General features: G+C 39.5%; 1 protein-coding gene across 1 annotated transcript; it reads right to left on the minus strand.

Moving 5' to 3' along the window:
- Positions 1 to 3,598: 3,598 nt before the first annotated feature.
- On the minus strand, positions 3,599 to 19,841 carry LOC6568065. The gene is made up of 6 exons (XM_032740745.2): positions 19,081 to 19,841; positions 11,519 to 11,733; positions 11,270 to 11,405; positions 10,308 to 10,441; positions 4,448 to 4,778; positions 3,599 to 4,355 (listed from the first exon to the last, which is right to left on the minus strand). Exons 1-6 carry the CDS (start codon positions 19,565 to 19,567, stop codon positions 4,207 to 4,209), a joined length of 1,452 nt encoding a protein of 483 aa, XP_032596636.1. The 5' UTR covers positions 19,568 to 19,841; the 3' UTR covers positions 3,599 to 4,206.
- Positions 19,842 to 20,529: the final 688 nt, after the last annotated feature.

Raw genomic sequence — 20,529 nt, forward strand, 5'->3', positions numbered from 1 at the left:
AAATATATCACTATCCCAAAAATACAATTAAACGGCATTGATCCATAAACTGCATGAATTTTTCATGAGGTGTGAAAAACTCATACAAAAATATCAAAATCAAATTTGTTTCATAAATATGTTTATTTAATTTTGATAGCAATTTCTTGGTTGTTGCACTAACGAAGTACCATTGTAGTCACACATATGTAAGCCCACGCACGCACGTACACACAAAACACACAGATACTCCCACACACAGCCATACTCTCAAACACACACTCACTCACGGAAACTTACCTAGCCGCGATATTAATGATGATTTGTCAGCAAATTGCACATGCCTGCGCCGAACAATATGCAATATATGTAAATTTCATGCGAAAATTTCATTTGACAAAATCCGCAAATGCAATTACATAAAAAAAGCTTTCACTACAATGCTGAAAGTTAAAGTGCTCAATAACATCAAATATTCATAGCATGCAACATAAATTGTTCGCTCCAATTTTTTTTCTGTTCAACCAGAAATAAGTGTGTTTTAAATGCTAACGAAGCAATTGTGTTCCAAGCACAGGAATGAAATATCCATTCGTAGAAAGGAACTTTGATGGAAATAGATGAATCCGGTTTCTATTAAAGTATTTATAATAACAAATGTTATTGTATATATCTGACAGCTATCATTCAATTATAAGTCTATCCAATAAATAAAATGAAATAAAATGTGGTCTTAGCTTATTATCTTATCAATCTAACATGTTTGTTTATATTATTTCATTTATCATGTGTCTGAAATATCTAACTGTTGCATTGTTTATCATTGGAATTTTTATTTTTATGACTTTTTAAGTGTCAAGTTAATTGAATATACCAGACAACAGAATCCAAATATCTTCAGTCACGACGCTGCGATACTCATATTGCTCGCCAGCATCGCTGACTATCTCGTCCATGTTGTTGATATCCATTGCAGTTTCCACGTGAAGTTTCGCTGCAACTGGAAATGGTGAGATGGGATAAACCCATCTCACAGCTCACAATTCATCATGAGTTACGTGATGGGCCATTCAGCTGATGGATGCGGGTGCCAAATATGCGTCGGATATCATGACCACAATCAGGTGCTTTGTGTTATTAACCAGTTATACAGCTGCAAAATATCTTGAAGCTTGCAGATGTATAAAATCGCAGCGGAATGGTTGGATTCTGTCTAGGCTATAACAAACTATTTGGCATTGTGTGACATATAGCGTCGTGATATAAATTCATAAACCCTTTACGAACTCGATTTAATGAATATAATAAACGGATAACGGATATAGAAATCCAAAATGTAAAAAGACTTTTCTTATTTTGAGACATCATCTTCGCTCTGTGAGTACAATTTTTACAAGTATTTAGGTTCTTAGACCATTACCCTTAACCATTGAATACAGCTCAATAGAGTTTCACCATGAGATTCTAATTAATCTAATCAAAATTAAAGACTTGTTTCTCGCCGTTTGCGTGCTCATGAAAGTATGCCACTATTTTTTTTGTGGTAAGTTTAGCCAATGCCGCAACCTAACTTTTTACATTGATGAGTGCTCGTGCTTCTCACACAGTAGCTAGCCTATAAGGAAAACAATGAGAGGATGGCCATATTTCTCTGATAAAAGAAAAATACCGTTTTGGGTATAAGGAGTGCTTGTCTGTCTGTAACTTGATTTGTGTGTCCTTGAACCATTTAATGTAATTTCGAAAGTACTAGACATTCACAATACTTCAAGGTTATGTTTGTATTATTGTCAACATTTTCAATGTCATTTTCCATTGCCGAAAATATTAGCAGGTGGGTATTGGTAAGGCCAAGGACAAGAGCCATTGAAAAAGGTCGTGAGCTTTATTAGCCATCAAATTTGGGTATAACATTTTTTTTACCGCGACCAAAATGAAGAGCGAAGCCCTAAACGGGCAAGTCTTTTCTCCTGGCTTGTGCAAGGTTTAATAGTGCTCAAGGTAATTATTTTTTCTTTCTAGCCTTTTCTCTTGAATTCCTGCTAAAAATTGAAGAATCTTTCCTGTTTTAATGTGCACATATTTTACTTTAGTGTCGCTAGACATTAAATAATGTATCAATTGAAATCAATTTACAATTTCAACAGTTAATTGAGTTTTAATGAAATAAAAATTGGTTCAACATCGCGAAACCTCAAAAATGTTGATGAGTGTATTGAATGATTTTTTAAAATTATTTATTTTTGAGCCATGCCCAAGGAATTTTTATTAGGACGGACGCCTGAAAATTATCATACGTTATTAAAACAATTTTTTCTTTGGCCCTTCAAATTGGCGAGCACTTTTGTAGCTGTGATTTAAGCGCGACTTTTAGTGCGTTTTTAAACGCGTTTGTCAAATCAAAAATCAAAATTTTAAAGCACTCTTTTAGGTAAAGTAAAAATATTCAAAGTAAGTTTATTGTAAATTAATGTAGCTTGAAAATACTATATTTGATTAAAGCAAGGAAAAGTCTAATAAGCCGACTTCTGAAATTTATATATTATTTTATATATAGATATAAGGCAACGGAATTTAGCGCTGCACTCGGCGAAAAGTCATTAAAAGATAAAATCGCAAAATCAATTAGCCAGAAACTTTAGCTGCCTGCTTGCCTGCCAGTTCTAGGTTAGATGCTAAGGGCTAAGGACAGAGCTTGGGCGCCGGCCAGCCTGCCCATAAATTGCAACACTTTTATCGTCGTGCCCGGTTCGCCTGTTGTTGTCCTTGTGTCCGGGTGCCGCCTATTTCTGTTGCTGTGCTGTGCTTCTTTGGCCGATTGCGTTGCACAGTTGCAGCTTCCGATTTCCGTTTCCGTTTTGCGGTGCTGCCTTGAAGCTGGCTCGGTGTTTGGTTTTTATTTGCCGCTCGCTCGGCTGCTTGCATAAGTGGGCAAAACTCAGTTTTTCGCCTTGGCTGCTATTTGCTTTTTGGCAAACGCAGTTTTTTCATTACTTTCAACTGGCCTACGGCCAAGTTGCTGCCCTGGCAAATGGCAAATAGCAAATGCATTTTGCGCCTCTGTGCTAACTGGGCTGCATTCACAAATTTTACCCATCCACGATCCGAGGAGTTCCGTTCGCTTGCTTCTTTTCGCTGTCATTGGCCACGCCCTAAGCAAATGTACACTGGCACTTGTACAAGCTGCAATTTGAAATATGTTCAGGCAATTGAAACGAAAAAATAAAAATGATTTATGCAACAGCATTAAATGGAAAACTTGAGCTCTTTAAATGAAAGAGTAAATGACGAATCTACTGTCAAGAAAACTTTTATGCTTCAAAGCTTTTAACTAACACTTCAGCTTACATATAAATTTAATTACGATTTTGATTTTTGCTAACTGATAAACTAATTGGCCATCCAAAAATAATTTATACATTTTTATTTGGTACACAACAATTATAATAACAACTTAATTTTGTAGATAGAAAAGATTAATAGAGACAAATATGTTAATCCGTAGTAATATTTATTATTTTATGTTTAGTATTAAAAATTAATTAATTCGGAATTTACTTACTTTAATTTGCATTGCTATTATCATTCCAATCACCCGCAAATGAATGCAATATATATGTTTGTATTCGAATATCTATGCTGTTTTTATTTTTAATATATTTCCTTATTTTTACAATTTTTAAATTGCGTTTTTGTATAGGTCTTTATTTAATTACTTATATTTAAAGTTGATATTCAAAGTGCTATTGCAGTTTTGGTTTTTAATGGAGTAAAATGCAGTTGAAATAATAATTTATGCAATATTTAATGCATCATTAAATAATCCATTAATTAACAAGTAGCCATGCTTGCCTGCCTGTCTGTCCGCTTCTCAGTCTGTTCGACTGGCAGACTGTGTGTGTGTGTGTGTGTGTGTGGCTGTGCTTTCCATCTAATGTATGTACGTGCAAGGGCTTACATCATAAAAAAATATTTACAAAAATGGTATTATTTCATGTGAATGTGTACAACATATATATGAATATAATGTGTATTTTATTTAGTGGTTAGAGCGGATATTTTTTTCGGTTGACTGGCAGGATTGGAGGAGGGGGAAGTGTAGCGGCTAAGCTTAATACGATTGGCCACACACATCGAAGCCATTATCTATGCTGTACACATTTCATGTTCAAGCTGTACTCTCTATGTATGTAAGTAATTGTAGCTAGAATGTAATCAATTTTGCATTTAGCTGCCGCTTGTTGTTATCATCATCGAGAACATGGAGATTAGGCAGCAAATGAAAAATGTGGTTACGCTGAATACTCGGCCAGCTGCCGATGTGTAGAAATAGGTTTCCAAGAAATTCCTCAACCCTGAGCCGGATGAGAGTGTAACTGCAATGAGTGATTTAATGCGTTTAGAAAACAAGTGTGGAAGGTGTTTTCCGAGTTATGTTGTGTTTGTTGCGGCTGTGGCTGTGGCTTACCTCTCGCCGGCACTGGATCCTTTTGTGGCGTGCCCAATTCAATTTCCTTGTACTCTTGATATAAATCACCAATTTGAGCCGTGCAGCGTAACATGAGTCCTCCAGCGTGTCCGGCGCCACCACCAGTACCAGAGCCAGAGCCTGTTCCAGTGCCCAATGCATTTGTCCTTTGCATATTAGCAACTCGGCCATGTGTGTTGACATTGCCATTTCCATTGGCATTGGTGGTGGCGGCCACAAAGTGCACCGATTGCAATTGCAATTTGATACTCAGCCTGGATGCTATTAGATTGTCAACCGTGCGAATGTATTGTGTTTCCTCTGTGGTCACCTGCGTAAGGAGGTTGTTGGTGTAATTTGTATGATTAGTTGAGAATTGTGAGCCCATTAAAGCATTTAACCTTACTCCCCTTCTTATATCAACAGCTAACTAAGCAACTAACTACCATATGCATATGAAGTACATACGTAATTCTAAAAGTATGCTTTAAAATATTCATAGTCCTTTAGCTATGTGCATGTGGGAGTGTTTGCGTGCAGCTGAAACTGACTTTGCTTTCCGCTTCCGGTTGGCAAACTAAAAATATATTTGCCGAGTGCGAATGCCTGCAAAAGAAAAGTTCCTGTCCGATATGTGTTGGTAACCCCATGCGAGTATATCCAACGAATATGAATGGCAATTTGTCGTCTGCGGGGGTTATTACAACCATGTTGCACTTGCGGCAATGCCAGCCACTGGCAAGTCATGTGCCGACTTTTGAGTGGGGGAAAGGGGAAGGGGGAGGTAGGCGAGCATGGGGAAAGAGGCACAGTTGCGACAACAGTGGCGACAAAAGTGCTGCAGCCAACGGCAAACATTCCACGGCCAACGGGTAACTGGCAATGGCTAACGGGACAACTTGCAACGATGCAAGGAAGCGGATACTGAGAATGAACGGACATGGCATGTCATATTTTTGTTGCTGTTGTTATTTTTTTTATGTTGCCTCTGTTGGCTTTTAAAAACAGTTTTCAATGTTACACTGCAGCAGCAGCTTTACTGCGACAGAATCAACAGAAGCTACAACAAGAGGAGCACTCATTCGCCCTGTTGCCTGGTTTTTCGGCTCGCCAAATGTCCGACAGTTTGTTTGAGTGTCTGCTGTTCAAGGTTGTTCGCTTGAATGTTGCTCCTGTTTTTAGTGGAAGTGATGGTGGTTCGTGTTGCTCGTTGGTTGTTGGTTGTTAACGCTGCATGCAATGCAAACTATTTGCACTTTGCCTTTGAGTAACCGAGCCACTGCTGCTGCTACTGCCACTGCAACAGCAACTGTGGTAACATTTTCCATGCGGCCATCCGTCTTTCAGCCTCCCGGCGTGCCGCCCTGCCTGTTATACCGGTTGCATTGTGTGCATTTAAAAATTTCATTTCCGTCATGACAGCAACATCAACAACAGCGGTAGAAAACTTCTAGGAAACTGCGCCTAAATCTGTTCGCCACTTTCTCTCGTCGTCCCACTCTCTCTCTCTCTCCTTTTCTCTCTTTCTCTCTCTCTCACTCTCTCTCTCTCTCTCTCTCTCTCTCTCTCTGTTGATGCTATTCTACGTCAAGCTTAAATCGTTCTCGGGCATTTGCATGTGCATATGCATATTCATTTCGGCCTTTTATTTAGCTTTCCGCTTTATTTGCCAGAGATTTGCAGCTTGGTTGCTTGACTGGGACTCATGATTTCCGTTTGGCGCATCTTTACGCATCGGGTGTAAAGAAAAGCCGTTAACTACATCATGCTCAGCTTTTAGTCGCAAATGGTCTTTGTTGTCGATGCAGGAAGTGCAGGCGCCATTTTGCAAATGGTTGTGTTGTCATTTCCGTTTGCTGCATGTCCGTTTGTTTGTTGCTGCTCTTACTGTTGTTGCTGCTGTTGTTGATTCAAATGACAATCTGAACCCTCCGCGAAACGCTAGCAATTTAAATACAATAAATACGCATTTCATTTCCACTTACAAACTCATTTGAGAGCCATTTACTTATGCATGTATTTTGCGCTGTTTAGTGCCCTAAAAAGGTGTAAGAAATTGCAGCTTGCTCGCCTTCAATTTGGGTCAGCAGCAGCAATGTCGACTTTTAAACACCCTATTTGCAGCAAGCTAAGATAACTAATATAGAAGCTAATGGACACTCGCATCTTGTGGTATATACCTGGTATCTTTTTCCAAGGATATCTGAATAGCTTTGTTGCTTTGGGCGTAGCCAATTCTCAAGCAGCTCGCACACCCACGACAAAAAGATGCAAAATCGCTTTATTGTTGTTTGTGCTGTTGTTGTTTCTTTGCGTTGTTCGCCCTTAACCCTTTTTACAATAACAACTCTGCTCACACACATACACACACATTCATACACAGCCCTACACACTCACCACACTGAACGCAGACATTTATTATTCTTCTTGTGCGTTTTTTGGCTTAACTTTATATTTGAATTTTATTTTTATTTTCATGCTGGCAAAGGCGCAGCGACATAAAAAGCCATTTTTAGTTAACTCGCTTTACACTCGCTCTTTCTCCCCCTCTCTCTCTCTCTCTCTCTCTCTCTCTCTCCACCTTTCTCTTTCTCTCTCTTTCTCTCAGTGTATTGTGCTTGTGTCGCTCGCACGCTTTTGTGAATTTAATGCCGCGTAATTTACGAGAAACTCTTAAGACGCCAAGCGCTTTAATTAAGCATGTGGCTGAGGCAGCGACCCAAAAGTGTAAATACCCTCATATTTCTTGTGATTTACCTTTATGGCATCGGAGCCCCCAACAGAGGGCCAAATAATACAGACAACTACCCAAAAACGCTAACCACCAGCCACCAGCCATCAGCCCCTGCAACCTGCGAACCCAAAAACATTCGGTTTGGCAATTAAATGAATGTTTGGCTTTGCTTGCGTAGGCATTTAGCAGGCAAATTGTTTTCAAGCAAGATTCACATTGCTCGAATGGCCAACAAACTTTCTGTTGATTTTGCATGTCGTTTCTGTTTGCGTGGATAAATTCATTTTGATGACCTTCTATTAATATTGTCTTGTCTGCAAAACATGTTAATTTGCGCCAGCAAGGCTTATGCTAATTACGAGAAAAAGGAAAAACAAAACACAACCAAAAGACAAAATATTGCAGGGGCACAAAAAAAACGTAGTTTTCGAAATTTTCATTTCAAAATTACTATCATTTTAACTGTCTACATAAAATATAAACAGCAACTTCTTGTTACTGCATATGTGTTAATTTACACTTTGCTTGCACAATGTTCTCAAGTTGTATTTTTTTTGAGAAAATAACACACACAAATTGCATGGTTCTTTAACATGCTTTGTTATTGATTTCAGCTAGCATTTTTCAATCTCTCAACATGTGCTGTCGATTCATTAATCACAGCCACTTAAAGCTGCTGCTCAGCTTTAATTATGTCTTTATGGCACATATTGAGTAGTTCTACTTTTATGCCCCTACATACGGCTCATTGTGTCTAAATAATTTATCAAAAAATCGATCCTATTGTCGAATGCCACTTGACTGCCCGCAAACTCCAAGAAAAAGCAAAAAAAAAAAAAACTTTCGACAGCTCTAATCCCAACTAATTCCCATGATACACAAAAAAAATAATTTTCAGCTTTTTTTCCATTAATATGACAAAAACTTTATAACAAATTATGTTAGTCGTTACGGCGGCAGTCCCATTCCCTCTGCGTCTGGGCCAACATGTGTCTTGTTTGATTTTTTTCGTAATGCATATAGAACTTGGTTTATGCCATAATTTCTAGACAATTTTGCTAAGTTGTGCCATAAATACCATTACTTTTTTTTTAAAGAAAAAACTTTCTATTGTATTAAATAAATAAATTTAAAAATGTGCAGAGTATCAAATATTTACATATTTCTTAAATCTTTTAAGAGTCATGCCAGTTATGAAGTTAGGTTGCCACCACCTAGGCACTGGTCTAATAAAAAGAAAGCTTTTAAGAGTACACATTTTGCAAACTTATCAATCAACCATTGAGCGCAGACAGAACTTGTCTATATTTTGACTGAGTATTTGTTTATATCTCAACACATGCTGTTCGATGTTGGCTTTAATCTGACATAACTTATTTATGTGTCGATGGATTGCAATAAGAGGTGCCTCGGGCTTGCCATTTAAAGAGCTAGCAGCGAAATCATAATTCAATATCAGAAAAGCATCTACTCTCCAGGCATATGAAACTAAATTGCATGGCCAATGCCAGCAGAATGAATGGAATATCGTGTTGTTTGTGTTGTTGTTGGCTGTCTACGCCAACATAAACACAGCACACATAAAATTTTATATGGCACACTGTGGCAGACAGACGGACAGTTAACCTCCAAACTCTCTATGCCATACACACACACACACACACACACACACACTTACACATACAAGCAGCGCACTTTTGTCTCGGTTTTTGTCATTAGTTGGTTGACTGAAAGTGGAAGGAAGCAAGCGGCATCTAGATAAAGTGTTCAACGGCCTGCATGTGACCGTGTGCGTGTGTCGTTGTGTGTGTTGTTGCGTGTGTGTGTATCTGTGTGTGCCCCAAAAAGTAGACAACAGCTAGCGACAGATACAAAACGGCAGGATAAGACACACAAATGTATAGAGAGACAGAGATAGAGATAGAGATATAGAGACAGAGACAGAGACAGAGACAGCGAGCAGCAGATCGGGAAGGATGCGAGCTGCCAGAGCACGTTATGTCTGATGATGTGGGTAGACATAATATAAAAATTTATGAAGCGTTTAATAAGTTTTCTTTTGCCTGGTAGCAGCAGTGGGTCGTAGAACAGACAATAGTGTCCACACGAAGACAGACGACAGTCGACAATCGAATGCTCTCTGTGACTCTTATGGGCGTGTCAGTTGAAAAGTGTTGTCTCGTAAATTCATTTGAAGCCAGCGTCCGGCTCAGCGGACGACTTGTCCGGCTCTGCTTTTTTGGGGCAATTTCTGTGCACAAGTTGAACGTAATTTATTTTATGTCGTGGCTATGATTAATAACAGCAATGCTACAAAGAAAAAAAAAGGTTAGACATCCCTGCGGTCAAAACGGGATACAAAAATGAAAACCATTTGCTTTTTAAAAACGATGGCCCCGCCCTGGTCCAACCCGATCCGACCCTAGCTGGCATTTCATTCTTGATTTATGCAACTGATTAGCGCCCAGTCGCAAAATTGATGCAAATATGAAAATGCCGCCAAATGACTAATGATCCTGGTCCTCTCTTCAGGCTGTATGCGTATGCATATGACTGTGACTCTGTGTTTGACTCTGCTACCCAAGTGACTTATTTGTTGCCTTTTCTATTTTCCATTTTCCATTTGGCATTTGGCATTTGCCATTTGATATTTCCCATCTTATGTTGCCTTCTTGCGTAATGATAAATGACAAGGGCAAATCGCACAATCAAATCAAAGCACGCAACCCTTTTCTGCGTTTGTTGACTTAATTCTGCGTGTGGAGGTCTCACCTTTCTTTTTTTTTGGTTTCAGACAAAAATTTTAATTAAGTACGGGTCTCATTCGACTAACATCATATTCATAAATGAACGACAAATTTGACAGAGATTACACCCCTGCCTCTCACATGTGGTCCACATGAGTTTAAGGGACTGTTCTAATTATATAGGATTTACGATCCAATTTACCAAGCCAAAGCCGTTTAATTAGGCGCTGCCACAAACTCTGCAAAGTAATGCAAATAATTCATTGCTTCACTAACACGGCACACAAGCCAGCATTGTTGTATTTTGGCCAACTTGTAAGGCGACTGCGCGCAGCAATTAAAACAAAAGGAGCACCAGGGAGCATCCAGTTACACTTACCGGCATCTGGTTGATGGTGAAGCGTAGCTCAGCACGTGGTCTTGACGGCAACGTACTACAATTGGCCCGGAGCACATCGCCTGGCTCGTAACGGGTCTGCTCTGTAAATAGATGGGGTCGTTTCTCTGGGAATTCTGCAATAGATTAAAAAAGCAAAATTGTTTATTGGGCAACCCTTCATTTTTGGCTCATGTTTATTACTTGTAAATAAAGAAACACATTTACGGAGTTTTCATTGTGTACTATTAAAACTTTCTTATTCTCAGTTTATCAATTTGTTTGCTGTCTCAGCAAATGTATTAGGCTAACATGTGAAGCAGATATATTTGAGATTTCTCATTGTGTGTTTCGAGTTGAAAAATAATGTATTTTGGGAGTATGGATTGGTTTTGTAGAGTTAATAATGTCTTATGAAGTTCAAGTAAAATATTTGTTTTATTTTTATGGACGTTCAGATTATGTATCATCAGCAACTATTTTGTAAGAATAATAGTTTGAATTGATTAACGAATGTTCCAAAGCTGAAGTTATTAAGTTCGATTGTTTGATTTCTGTGTTAAATTCACAAACTAATCAACAAGTTATCTTTGGTTTTTTTTCAGTGGACACAGAGTATTGGTTAGTCGAGAGACTCGAGCTGCAACATATTAAGACTTATTCTATGTTGCAAAAATGAACTTCAAAAGTTATTACTGCTTTAGGAGACAGTCGCCATGGCATTAAAGTTTCCGTGTGAAATCCTTTGTAAATATAGCATTTGCGCAGGTCCTTAAAATTGCAGCAGTTTGCTTAAAAGAATATGGCGGGGAGTTGATAGTGTGGCCAGGCTGGCATGTTAAGTGCCGACAACGGTCAGGCGCTTGATCCAGATGAGGCTGGCGTTGTTGCAGGCAGCTTGTGGCCGTGGCGCACCAATGAGACTGACGTGGCGTGGACAGCCATTATTATTATACAGTACTCACCCACAACTTGCATTTGCGCATAAGCGGTGGCTGTCGAGTAGAGTGGAGCATCAGCTGTCACCTCGCAGCTGAAATTTCCGGATAGCCCAAAGCTGACATTGCGTATGACCACTAGGGTGGCATTCGAGCTGCTTTCCTGCAAGTACATATATCAGTGATTAAGTGTAATAATCAAAAAAAAAAAAAATAAATAAATAAAAAATAAAATATAATAAAAAAAAAATAAATAAAAGAGGACACTCGACTTACGTCCACTTTAATGCCAGGATACTGAAAGACCTTTGTGTGCGGATACTCGCCGGGAGTGAAGCGATAAAACTCCAACTGGCCTCGATAGAACTTAATCGAATAGAGCGGTGCACCATCCAACTGATACTCGCACCGGAGCGCCACCGACTGGCCACGTCGCACCGCCGGTGGCTCCACGAGCAGATTGACATTGCGCAACGTTGCCTGGGCGGCATCTGAAAGTGAACGAGATGATTGTAAAGCTATATGAGATTTATTTAAAGTGATGCCGAGAGTATGCCATGAAAGCTAGGCGACAGGTAGTCGCAGGCCCGCAGTCATCCCATCAAATTTAAAGCCCACAAATTGCCAACAGTTGCAACACATGCATTGCATACGCCGGCTCCTTCAGCGTTATGTGGGGATGGGGATGGTGATGGTGCTCTACGTGACCAAATTTGCATACAACGTCAGGCGCAGGGATCGTAAAACAATATTGATACGCCGTACGTTGTCCGTGGAAGGACCAATGGCATCATCCATATCAACCACAACATCGTCATCGTTTCGATTTTCATAGGCATTGGGGAACATAAAGTGCTGGGATTAAAATATGCTGCGATTCACAAACGGTTGATGTGTAACGTGACTGCTGCTGCAACATGCAGATGCATCGTGGTGAGCAGTTTGGCGTTGCACTTAAAGTCAAACAAGCGGCTTAAAGTGCTACATTCTAGCCAACACCAAGAACACCAATCGATGATGATATCGACTGGCATGCATGGCCAACTAGACTGACTACATCAAAAAGCAATTTTCCATTTGTTGTACATTTTTTTTTTGACACACTCAGACACACACAGACACACACACACACACATGCATATGCATGCATATAAGATTGTGTGTAAAGTGTGTTTGGCTTTTCATAAACTCGCAAATCGCTTAAGCCGCCTTACGAGAAGTTGTAAACCTCTTTGTCTGCTTTTTCCTCTCCTTCTATTTTGGTTTGTTTATTTTTTTTTTCTTTTCAGCTTTTTCTTTCTTTATTTGTCTTGTCATCGCTTCACCCTTTGCCTACTGTCACCAAGCACTTCTTTGCGTTTTGGCGACTTCTACTCTTACTGAGGCTATTACAAAATTTGTTGCGATTGGCTAGCAAAAAGTCCCTAAATACTCGTTCGTTTGTATCTCAAACATAAAACTAAGTATACCGGATTACACGAACTAGGTAGATGCTTTAAAGTAAAGTTCAACTATCCTATAGCAATAAAAAATGTGGTATGAACTATAATAAATTAAACAAACTTTATATTCTCAATCTTTATATACTTTTTATAGCTTTGAGAGGCTTTAGAAAGTTTGTTGTGTGTATTTTTGAAATGTTTTTAGCTCTTCAACATTCATTGCAATACTATTGTATATATATACATAATTAGGTAGGGTATTTGAATTTCAACTTAATCTTTTATATAGTTGTTGTTTTTTTTTGCAGCTCTACTTTTTTTGTCTAACTGAAATCTTGATAGCAACACAATACCATCCGAGTGTTGCCCGGCTCCAGTGACTGTTTCAATTTTGTCCCAGCCTTGGCAAACCGTGCCCGCCCCGACCCTGAGCCTACGCAGTTTTAGCCTAGGCTGTGCGCAATATCCGCTAGATTGCGTCTGCTGCTGCTGCTGCTGCTGCTGCTGCTGCTGCTGCTGCTTGTTGTGCCACATCCTGCGTCATCCTCGTGGACAATATTCTCATGGCTGGCAGTGTTTTGCTTTTTGTAACGCTTGGCAGTCGTTTCGTTTTGTTTCTTCTTTGCTCCTTGTGCCTATTTGGCTTTGGAAATTAGTTCGAGCTTAGCTTTATGGCCATGCAGTTTTTGTAAGTGAGCATCGAGTGGCTTTAGCAGATGCCAATGGTACCGAGGCAACCCAAGGCAAAACTAAGCAGTGTGATGATGAATTTTTCTGTTTTTTTTTGTGCGCCAGCACAGTTAATCTCTCTCAGCGTGAATAGAAAGCAATAAATGTTACATAACATTGACAGTTGCTGCCTTGATGGGTTGTCATCGTGATTTGCGACATACACGTCCACATCACCCACCACATATGCATGTGAGAGTGTGTACAACTAGTTGGCTTGATTTAGTCACTGTAATGGTTCTCAATTTACGCTGATAGTTTCATGCAGAACTATTGTGAGAGAGGCGAACCGAAATATATACGGCTGTGATAATAAAACGTTTATTGACTGCACAATTCAATATATCATGCATTCAATATTATGACAATATGCACTACCCACATGCCACAAACCGTTCAACAGGCAAGGCGCACACAAACACATATACATATTTTCAGGCACATAAACTTCTGTTGCTGAGCTCACAGATTTAGTTACAAATATGTGCGGGAGGAGGTACAAACATAGTTGCGGGCACAGCAGGTTGAAAAGGGTATGAATGGTATGAAAGGATATGCAGGAGCAGCTGTTGAGGAGGTAACAGCCAGGCGAAGTTTTGCACCGACATACAAGCGGCCACTCAATATAGCAAGTGCAAGTCGTGTGATGAACTCACTTGTGATAATTTATGAGTAATATTTTTGTTGTTATGGAACAGCAAGCGGAGTACGAGAGAGTAAGTGCGACAGAGAGAGAGAGAGAGAGAGAGAGAGAGAGAGAGAGCGAGAGGGAGAGTTAGCCCACTGTCTACCAGAGGCAAGACTGTGCTTGCATAGATGCTTTGCCGCTACAGAACTAATTTAAGTTATTGTCTGCCCCAGAGCTCGTGCCCCGCCTGCTGCTCCCTTGGCAGACAGAGCCAACATTTGCTCATTGTGCACTCCTCCTTGGAAGAGCTTTGAGAGGCGCCCGCCAGCTGCTTATCCAGTTGCGGCTTTCGGGGCCATGATGTGTAATATTTAAAAAAAAAAAAAATTGCTTGCACTTTTTGTAGTTCGCCTGTGGGAGAGCTGAGCGGCAAGTTTGCGGCTTAAATATTTTATCTTAGTTTTAATGTTTTGTTCTTAAAGCAATGCACTCGCAACTTTTACAGTTTTCTCATTGTTCTTTCCACATGGTTGTCAATTACTTTATCGTTTGGCTGCGCGGAAAATCCAATAACTGGCTAAATTTTTAGTTGAGCAATTTTCAGCTAACCATAACAAATGCTAACATATGAATTCTTCACGTAGTTACGCGTGCCTAACAATAAACAAAATGCACAAAATTAACACACGCACAACAGACACATACACACACGGACGTATGCGGGACTCACTTTGGCTAACGGCTGTAATTAATTTTGACAGCATTCTGCGATAATTAACACAACACAAATTGCAAAAATAACCAACAACTCTGTCACGCCCCTCTCATTGCAAAGAATGAGTTTCAATTATTTAGCATAATGCATAAGCATCGTAAAAATTATGTGAATTTACATATCAACTGTGAATGAGCAGTGCCAGCAAAATGTTTGCATAATTTGAGAGCAGCAAAATTTGAGTTGAATTGTCATTACAAATCGCATGCTGGCTGTGCGAAAGGACGAAGGACGCAGGAACATAGGATGGGACACGCTACTTTCGACAAATTGGCACTGTTACAATTTTGAAAAGTTGCTGACACATTGCGACTGACCACTGCACACAGAATAGAGAGAAAGGGACAGAGAGAGAGAGAGAGAGAGAGAGAGAGAGAGAGAGAGAGACAGAGAGAAAGTGGGGTCTGATGGCTAGAGAGAGATAGCAAGATATAATTATGTGTTGAATTTGGAATTGAAATGTTAAAAAGTTTTTATACGCTCTGAGAACTTGGCCATCCAACTAATATTTTTGGTCAACATTTATGGCTAATGCCAACTGGCTGGGTGCCGCTGTGTCTGCTGTGTGCGCGTTTGGGCTTGGGCTTATATACTGGATGGTTTTTACGTTGTTTTAATATACTCAAATTTGTTCTGCAAAGTTGAGTTCCATTCTACGCAGTTTATGGTTTTCAAATGTGTTTGACAGTGTTAACCATAACCATGATCATCTTTTCAGAAAAATAATCATTTCAGAGTAAATAGTTTGTTTTATTGGATAGCGGTCATTTCATTTTGAAGAATTTGGAAATTCTCCATTTTGTCAGGAATATATTAAAAACCAAACGCCAAAATTAAAAAAATGAAAACTAATAACAGATGTATAAATTCATTTTACTATCGATTTTTATTAATATTTACATTTCTTGAATACTATATATATTCTCATATGCACTTAGGGTGAAATCAAATAAAATTGGTTTATTTGATTTCGTTTTCTATTTGTGCCTTTTCGAAAATTCATATATTTTTGTTTTATCTACTGTAGCTGGGTTTTTATTGAAGTCAAGTGAATGCTGGCTTTTTAACATTTGTCAAACAGTCATCATTATTAAGCTTGTCAAAGCATGAACATCAGTAACAGCTGCATCTGTGCCATATCCTCTTTTCCCATCAACACAAGTGTGCGAAGCTGTGCACGTGTGTGTGTGCGTGTGTGTGTGAGTGTGTGTATGTGTGTGTGTGTGCGTTTTGTGTGTCAATAAGCGTAAACAAGAATGAATATTGTGTGTGCTGTTGCAGTGGTTGTCACTGCTCTTTGCTACATGAGGCTGACTGATTTTTTTTATTCAATTCAATTCGGTAAAAGAATTGAGCTTCTCTGTAATGAATCCTTTGGTAGTTTTTTTTAAATATTTGCTGCCAACTTTATTTACCGTAGTTTTATCAGTATTCTTCTTTGGGCTTCTCAATAACCAACTATTTGATTTATGTTCTGGCTTAAGATTTTATTATTGGCTTGGAGTGGACGCCATGCATTTAATTTAAATTCCATGTCCAGCAAAAGAATTGCATAATGCTTAATGCATTAAAGAGCTTGTGCACTGGGCTTATGGTCAATATATATATGTATATGAATATTTTCCCGTTATTTCTTCTCTTTATGAATTTTCAGTCTAATTCGGTTGATTTGATACATAAAAAAGCAGCAGAATTTAGATTTAAATAAAGGCCTCTCTGCTGCTTATTGTTGTTGTTGAAATCGACAATCAATATAATTTGCAATTAATTGCTGCGAGTATATTTACGGCAAACTCATTTCGCGAATGTTGTATGTTTAATTGTGTTTTTCAAGTGTAGTATATCAGAAATCGTTGAATCTATCGAGCTGTGCGCTTAAATAAATTTCAACAAAATTTACGTAATTAATGCGCCAAGCCGAGCAAAAAGCGTCATGTATAAATCATTTTCGGTGCGTTCTTGTGTATGTGTGAATGCGTATATATATATATATTTATATGTATATATATGTATATCGGTGCGCATTTGCGGCCAGCCTCATGTTGCACGCACAATCACTCGCTTTTCGTTGCTTATCGACTGGCGCCATTGATTGCAGTTCATTAAGCACGCTCAGCCAGTCAGACAGGCGAGCAGGTGGGGCAGTCAGTCTGATGGACAGGCTCACGCACATTCCTGTCGAACGGTTACTTTTGCCGTACACCTGCTGCTGCTGCTGGGGCTGGGACTGGGAGTGGGACTCATTAGCTGCGCATTTGCCGCCCACAGCTGGCACTCATTTAAGGGAACGCTTGACCCTTTTGGGATGCTTTAACGTGTCTGCTTTGCTTTAACCTTGTGTTGCGCATATATTTTCTTAATTTTGCCACTTGGTTTTCCCCAAGCTGTCTCCACTGCTCATCCTCGTCGGACACTTGGTGTTGGCGTTGGTCATTACAGTTGATTGCTTATTCATGCGTTCATTCATTTATTCATATGCCTGCAACTACTTTGTGATGAGAGCGTTATCAGAACTAAGGCTGTCTTCGACAGCTTTGTCGATTAGTTCAACATTGCGTATACGTAACGCCGAATAGTATAGGGTTGGAAATCTGTCGACTGCTGCTATACTCTACGGATACTGCTGCTGCTGGCGCGAAATTAATTGCGGCCGCGTTGTGTTTCGGTGTGTTTATATTTTAAATTAATTGTAAATATTTATTTATCTTGATTAGCTGGGTGGCCGAGCGGTGGCTTGCTCGTTTCTGCTGCTCGGTTGAGTGGCTGATTGAGCTTAACTAAATTGATTTCAGTTTATTTTAGCATAGCACAGCGATTTCGCCTTTGGTTTGCTTTGCAAATCGATAACAAAGACTTGGCTTTAAAAATGGCTGCGCTGCCATCGGCGGCGAAGCCTCAATTGCTGGTTTGGCCATTATTCTTGGCACACTGTCTGCTTTGGCTGCTGTGGTTCGCTAACCGAATTCGATTCTCTGTCTTCTCTCTTCGCTTTGTGGTGCTCTATAATTGATTGCAGCATCCATTTCCAAACGAAATAATCAAACAACTCTAACACATACCAAGCACGTATATAAATATTGCCTGATTTGGCATGTTCGTTTTTCATTGCACACTTTCGTGTGCTGGAGTTAATTTCAGTTTTAAGTGGCAAGAAACACCAACCGCAACAGCAATAGCAAAAAAGCCACCAGCTACTACAGCTGCAAAATCAAGTAAAATTATTGAAAGCAGCAAAGCAAATGGTGAGAACAACACCATACCACACACTCACTCACATACACACAGACACACACTCACTCACACACACACAGAAATGAAAAACACGAGTCAATTTGTATTATTGCTGCCTCAGCTGTGCAACCATCTCCTCCTTGCCTTCTCACGATCTCCCCGCCATTACTGCACTGTTCTCTGCCATTTAATCTTCTTCTATTTCTTGGCAATACTTTCAAATGTTATTCCTCTCACATGCATAGCCATTTAGCAATACCCTGCTTATATGTATAGTGGGAGTTGCAACATATAATATATTTTGAAGTAATTTTGATTTGAATACTTATGTGGGATATTCTTAATTTCTGTTAATTTAATTTAATTCCTTTTTAATTTAAACTTTTTTTTTTTGTTTGATTTATTTTTTTTGTTTTCACTGAACAAGCAATGAAAATAAAAAAGTGGACAAAACAAATGGCAATAAATAAATTAAAAATAACAATGAAATCAATTTTTTTGTGTGTGAGTGTATTTTTTTAAAGGGTATTATGTTGCTGTTCATTGTGAAATGCTCTTTTTGCTTTCTTACTGTGGCAGTTGAGACTTGGTCTAAAAACCACAAACAGACAAGCGCTTTGTGTATGTCGCTAGTGAGAGCGTTCCTTTCATGTTAGCCGTATATAAATACATATACACTATATGTATGTGCAGCGTCCTTTTTGCTCCTAAAGCCCTACACAAATCTGCACAAAAATGCACGGAAATTCATCTTGATTTTTGCTGCGAGATTTATATATTTTTTTCGTTAGCCATTGCAGGACTAATGCTACAACAATTTTTTTTATTCCATGTTTTGGCGTTGTTTTATTTTGGTTTCTTGCCGATTTCTATATCGCTTGGCTGTGTGGCGCTGGAAATGTTTGGGTGTTTTGTGCGATGCACTAAATCAGAGACACTTAAACGGATTTTACCAAAAGTCACTTACGGCCTTTGACCATAGCTCATTTGTTGGCTTTTTGGTTGTTAGTTGGCTGCTTTAGCTCGTACTTACCGCAAAGGATGCACAGGAGTAGGAGCCAGTGCAGGATGCTGGCTGCAACTTTGCTGTTTCTGGGCATGGAGCAGCGACACCTACGCGCGGTTTTTACCACTATTCCTGTCGCTGTCAGCGTCATCGCTGTTGTTGCCGCTATTGCAGCCGTTGTTGTTGTCGTTGTTGTTGCTGTTGTCGTTCTCGTTGTCGTCGCAATGTCTGCTGATGTTGATGGCAACATGTTGGCCGCATTGCTGCCGCTGCTCTGGCTGTGACTTTGCATTTCCGTGTTGTTGCCACTAATGTTGGGGCGTTGCTTTGACCTGATGCGATGCCCGAGCTCACACTTACAGCCAGCAGTGGCATGAGTGAGTAACGTGGGGAGCAGTGTGAGTGATGTGGATAGCGTTGATAGCGTCTGCCACATTGTCAGCGTGTCGCGCTGTTTGGACACTTTGCGAGCGTTTGCCACTGGCCCACTTGCTCCGCACCCGACGTTTGACATTAATAAAGTGTGAAATTAATGGAACCGCAGAGTTGTGCAGCGGGTTGAGCAGCTGACGAGCGAGTTAATTAATTTGGCGCACTCTTTGCCAGATTTAGCTTAATTTGGCGCGTTGCTGTCACTGGGGAGTCTGAAGTCAGGAGTCAGTAGTCAGTAGTCAGTAGTCTGGGATCTAGTCTGCATTGGGGGCCATTATTATAAATCATTGGCTACATATGTAGTTTTTGGCAGTGTTCATTCATTACGACAACGCTTAAGCTCTTATCTTGTTTGTAAATGCTTATAAGAGAGAAGTTTCTTCTATAAGAGAGAAGTTTCTTCTCATTTTTCATCTTTTGTTATTGTTTGTAGTTCTATGTGATTATTATTGTATTATATATATTTACGTATGTATATATATGCGGTATATTGGCTTTTAAAATTAATAAATTTGTATGCTTTGAGTTTTGTTTTTGCGTTGTTCACTTAAGGTATTTCATTTAATTAATATTCATTTATTTTATTTGATATATGTTTGTCGATTTTTCAGCACGTTTGTATTTTGATTTATTGTTTACGTATTTTCAATTTTGATTTCAGATGCACGCACGACTGCATTTCCTATCACTCCGCTCCGTATATTCGTCCCTCTGCTTTGTTTATCTGATATCAATACGTCATTCTGCTCTGTCGCTGCCTCTGTGTGAAGTCACAACGAACGCGTCACACAACCGAGAGAGACACAAACGTAGCCGACAGAGATACGAATGCGACTGAACACACACGAAGTGGTTGAGGGTATGTTGTTGTTGCCATCGCCGCTTAGCAACAATTTTGAAATGTTGCTGCTGCCTGGGAGCATGTTGCCAAGTGTTGAGTGGAAATTGTCTCTTGTTGCTTGCTAGGTTTTCCGCTGTTTCGGCTGCTTTTCCGCGAAAATATTTGTCCGTTGACATTTATAGCCGATTTTACTGTTGCCTCTA

This window comes from Drosophila grimshawi, unplaced genomic scaffold (genome assembly GCF_018153295.1).
Source record: "Drosophila grimshawi isolate 15287-2541.00 unplaced genomic scaffold, ASM1815329v1 contig_311, whole genome shotgun sequence".
Classification (NCBI taxonomy): domain Eukaryota; kingdom Metazoa; phylum Arthropoda; class Insecta; order Diptera; family Drosophilidae; genus Drosophila; species Drosophila grimshawi.

Coding starts and splice junctions, on each gene's coding strand:
- LOC6568065 (XM_032740745.2), bottom strand. CDS start 19,567: ATGTCAAACGTCGGGTGCGGAGCAAGTGGGCCAGTGGCAAACGCTCGC. Junction 10,442..11,269: donor TGCGCAAATGCAAGTTGTGG/GTGAGTACTGTA, acceptor AATCTATTGCAG/AATTCCCAGAGAAACGACCC. Junction 4,779..10,307: donor TCACCATCAACCAGATGCCG/GTAAGTGTAACT, acceptor CTCCTTACGCAG/GTGACCACAGAGGAAACACA.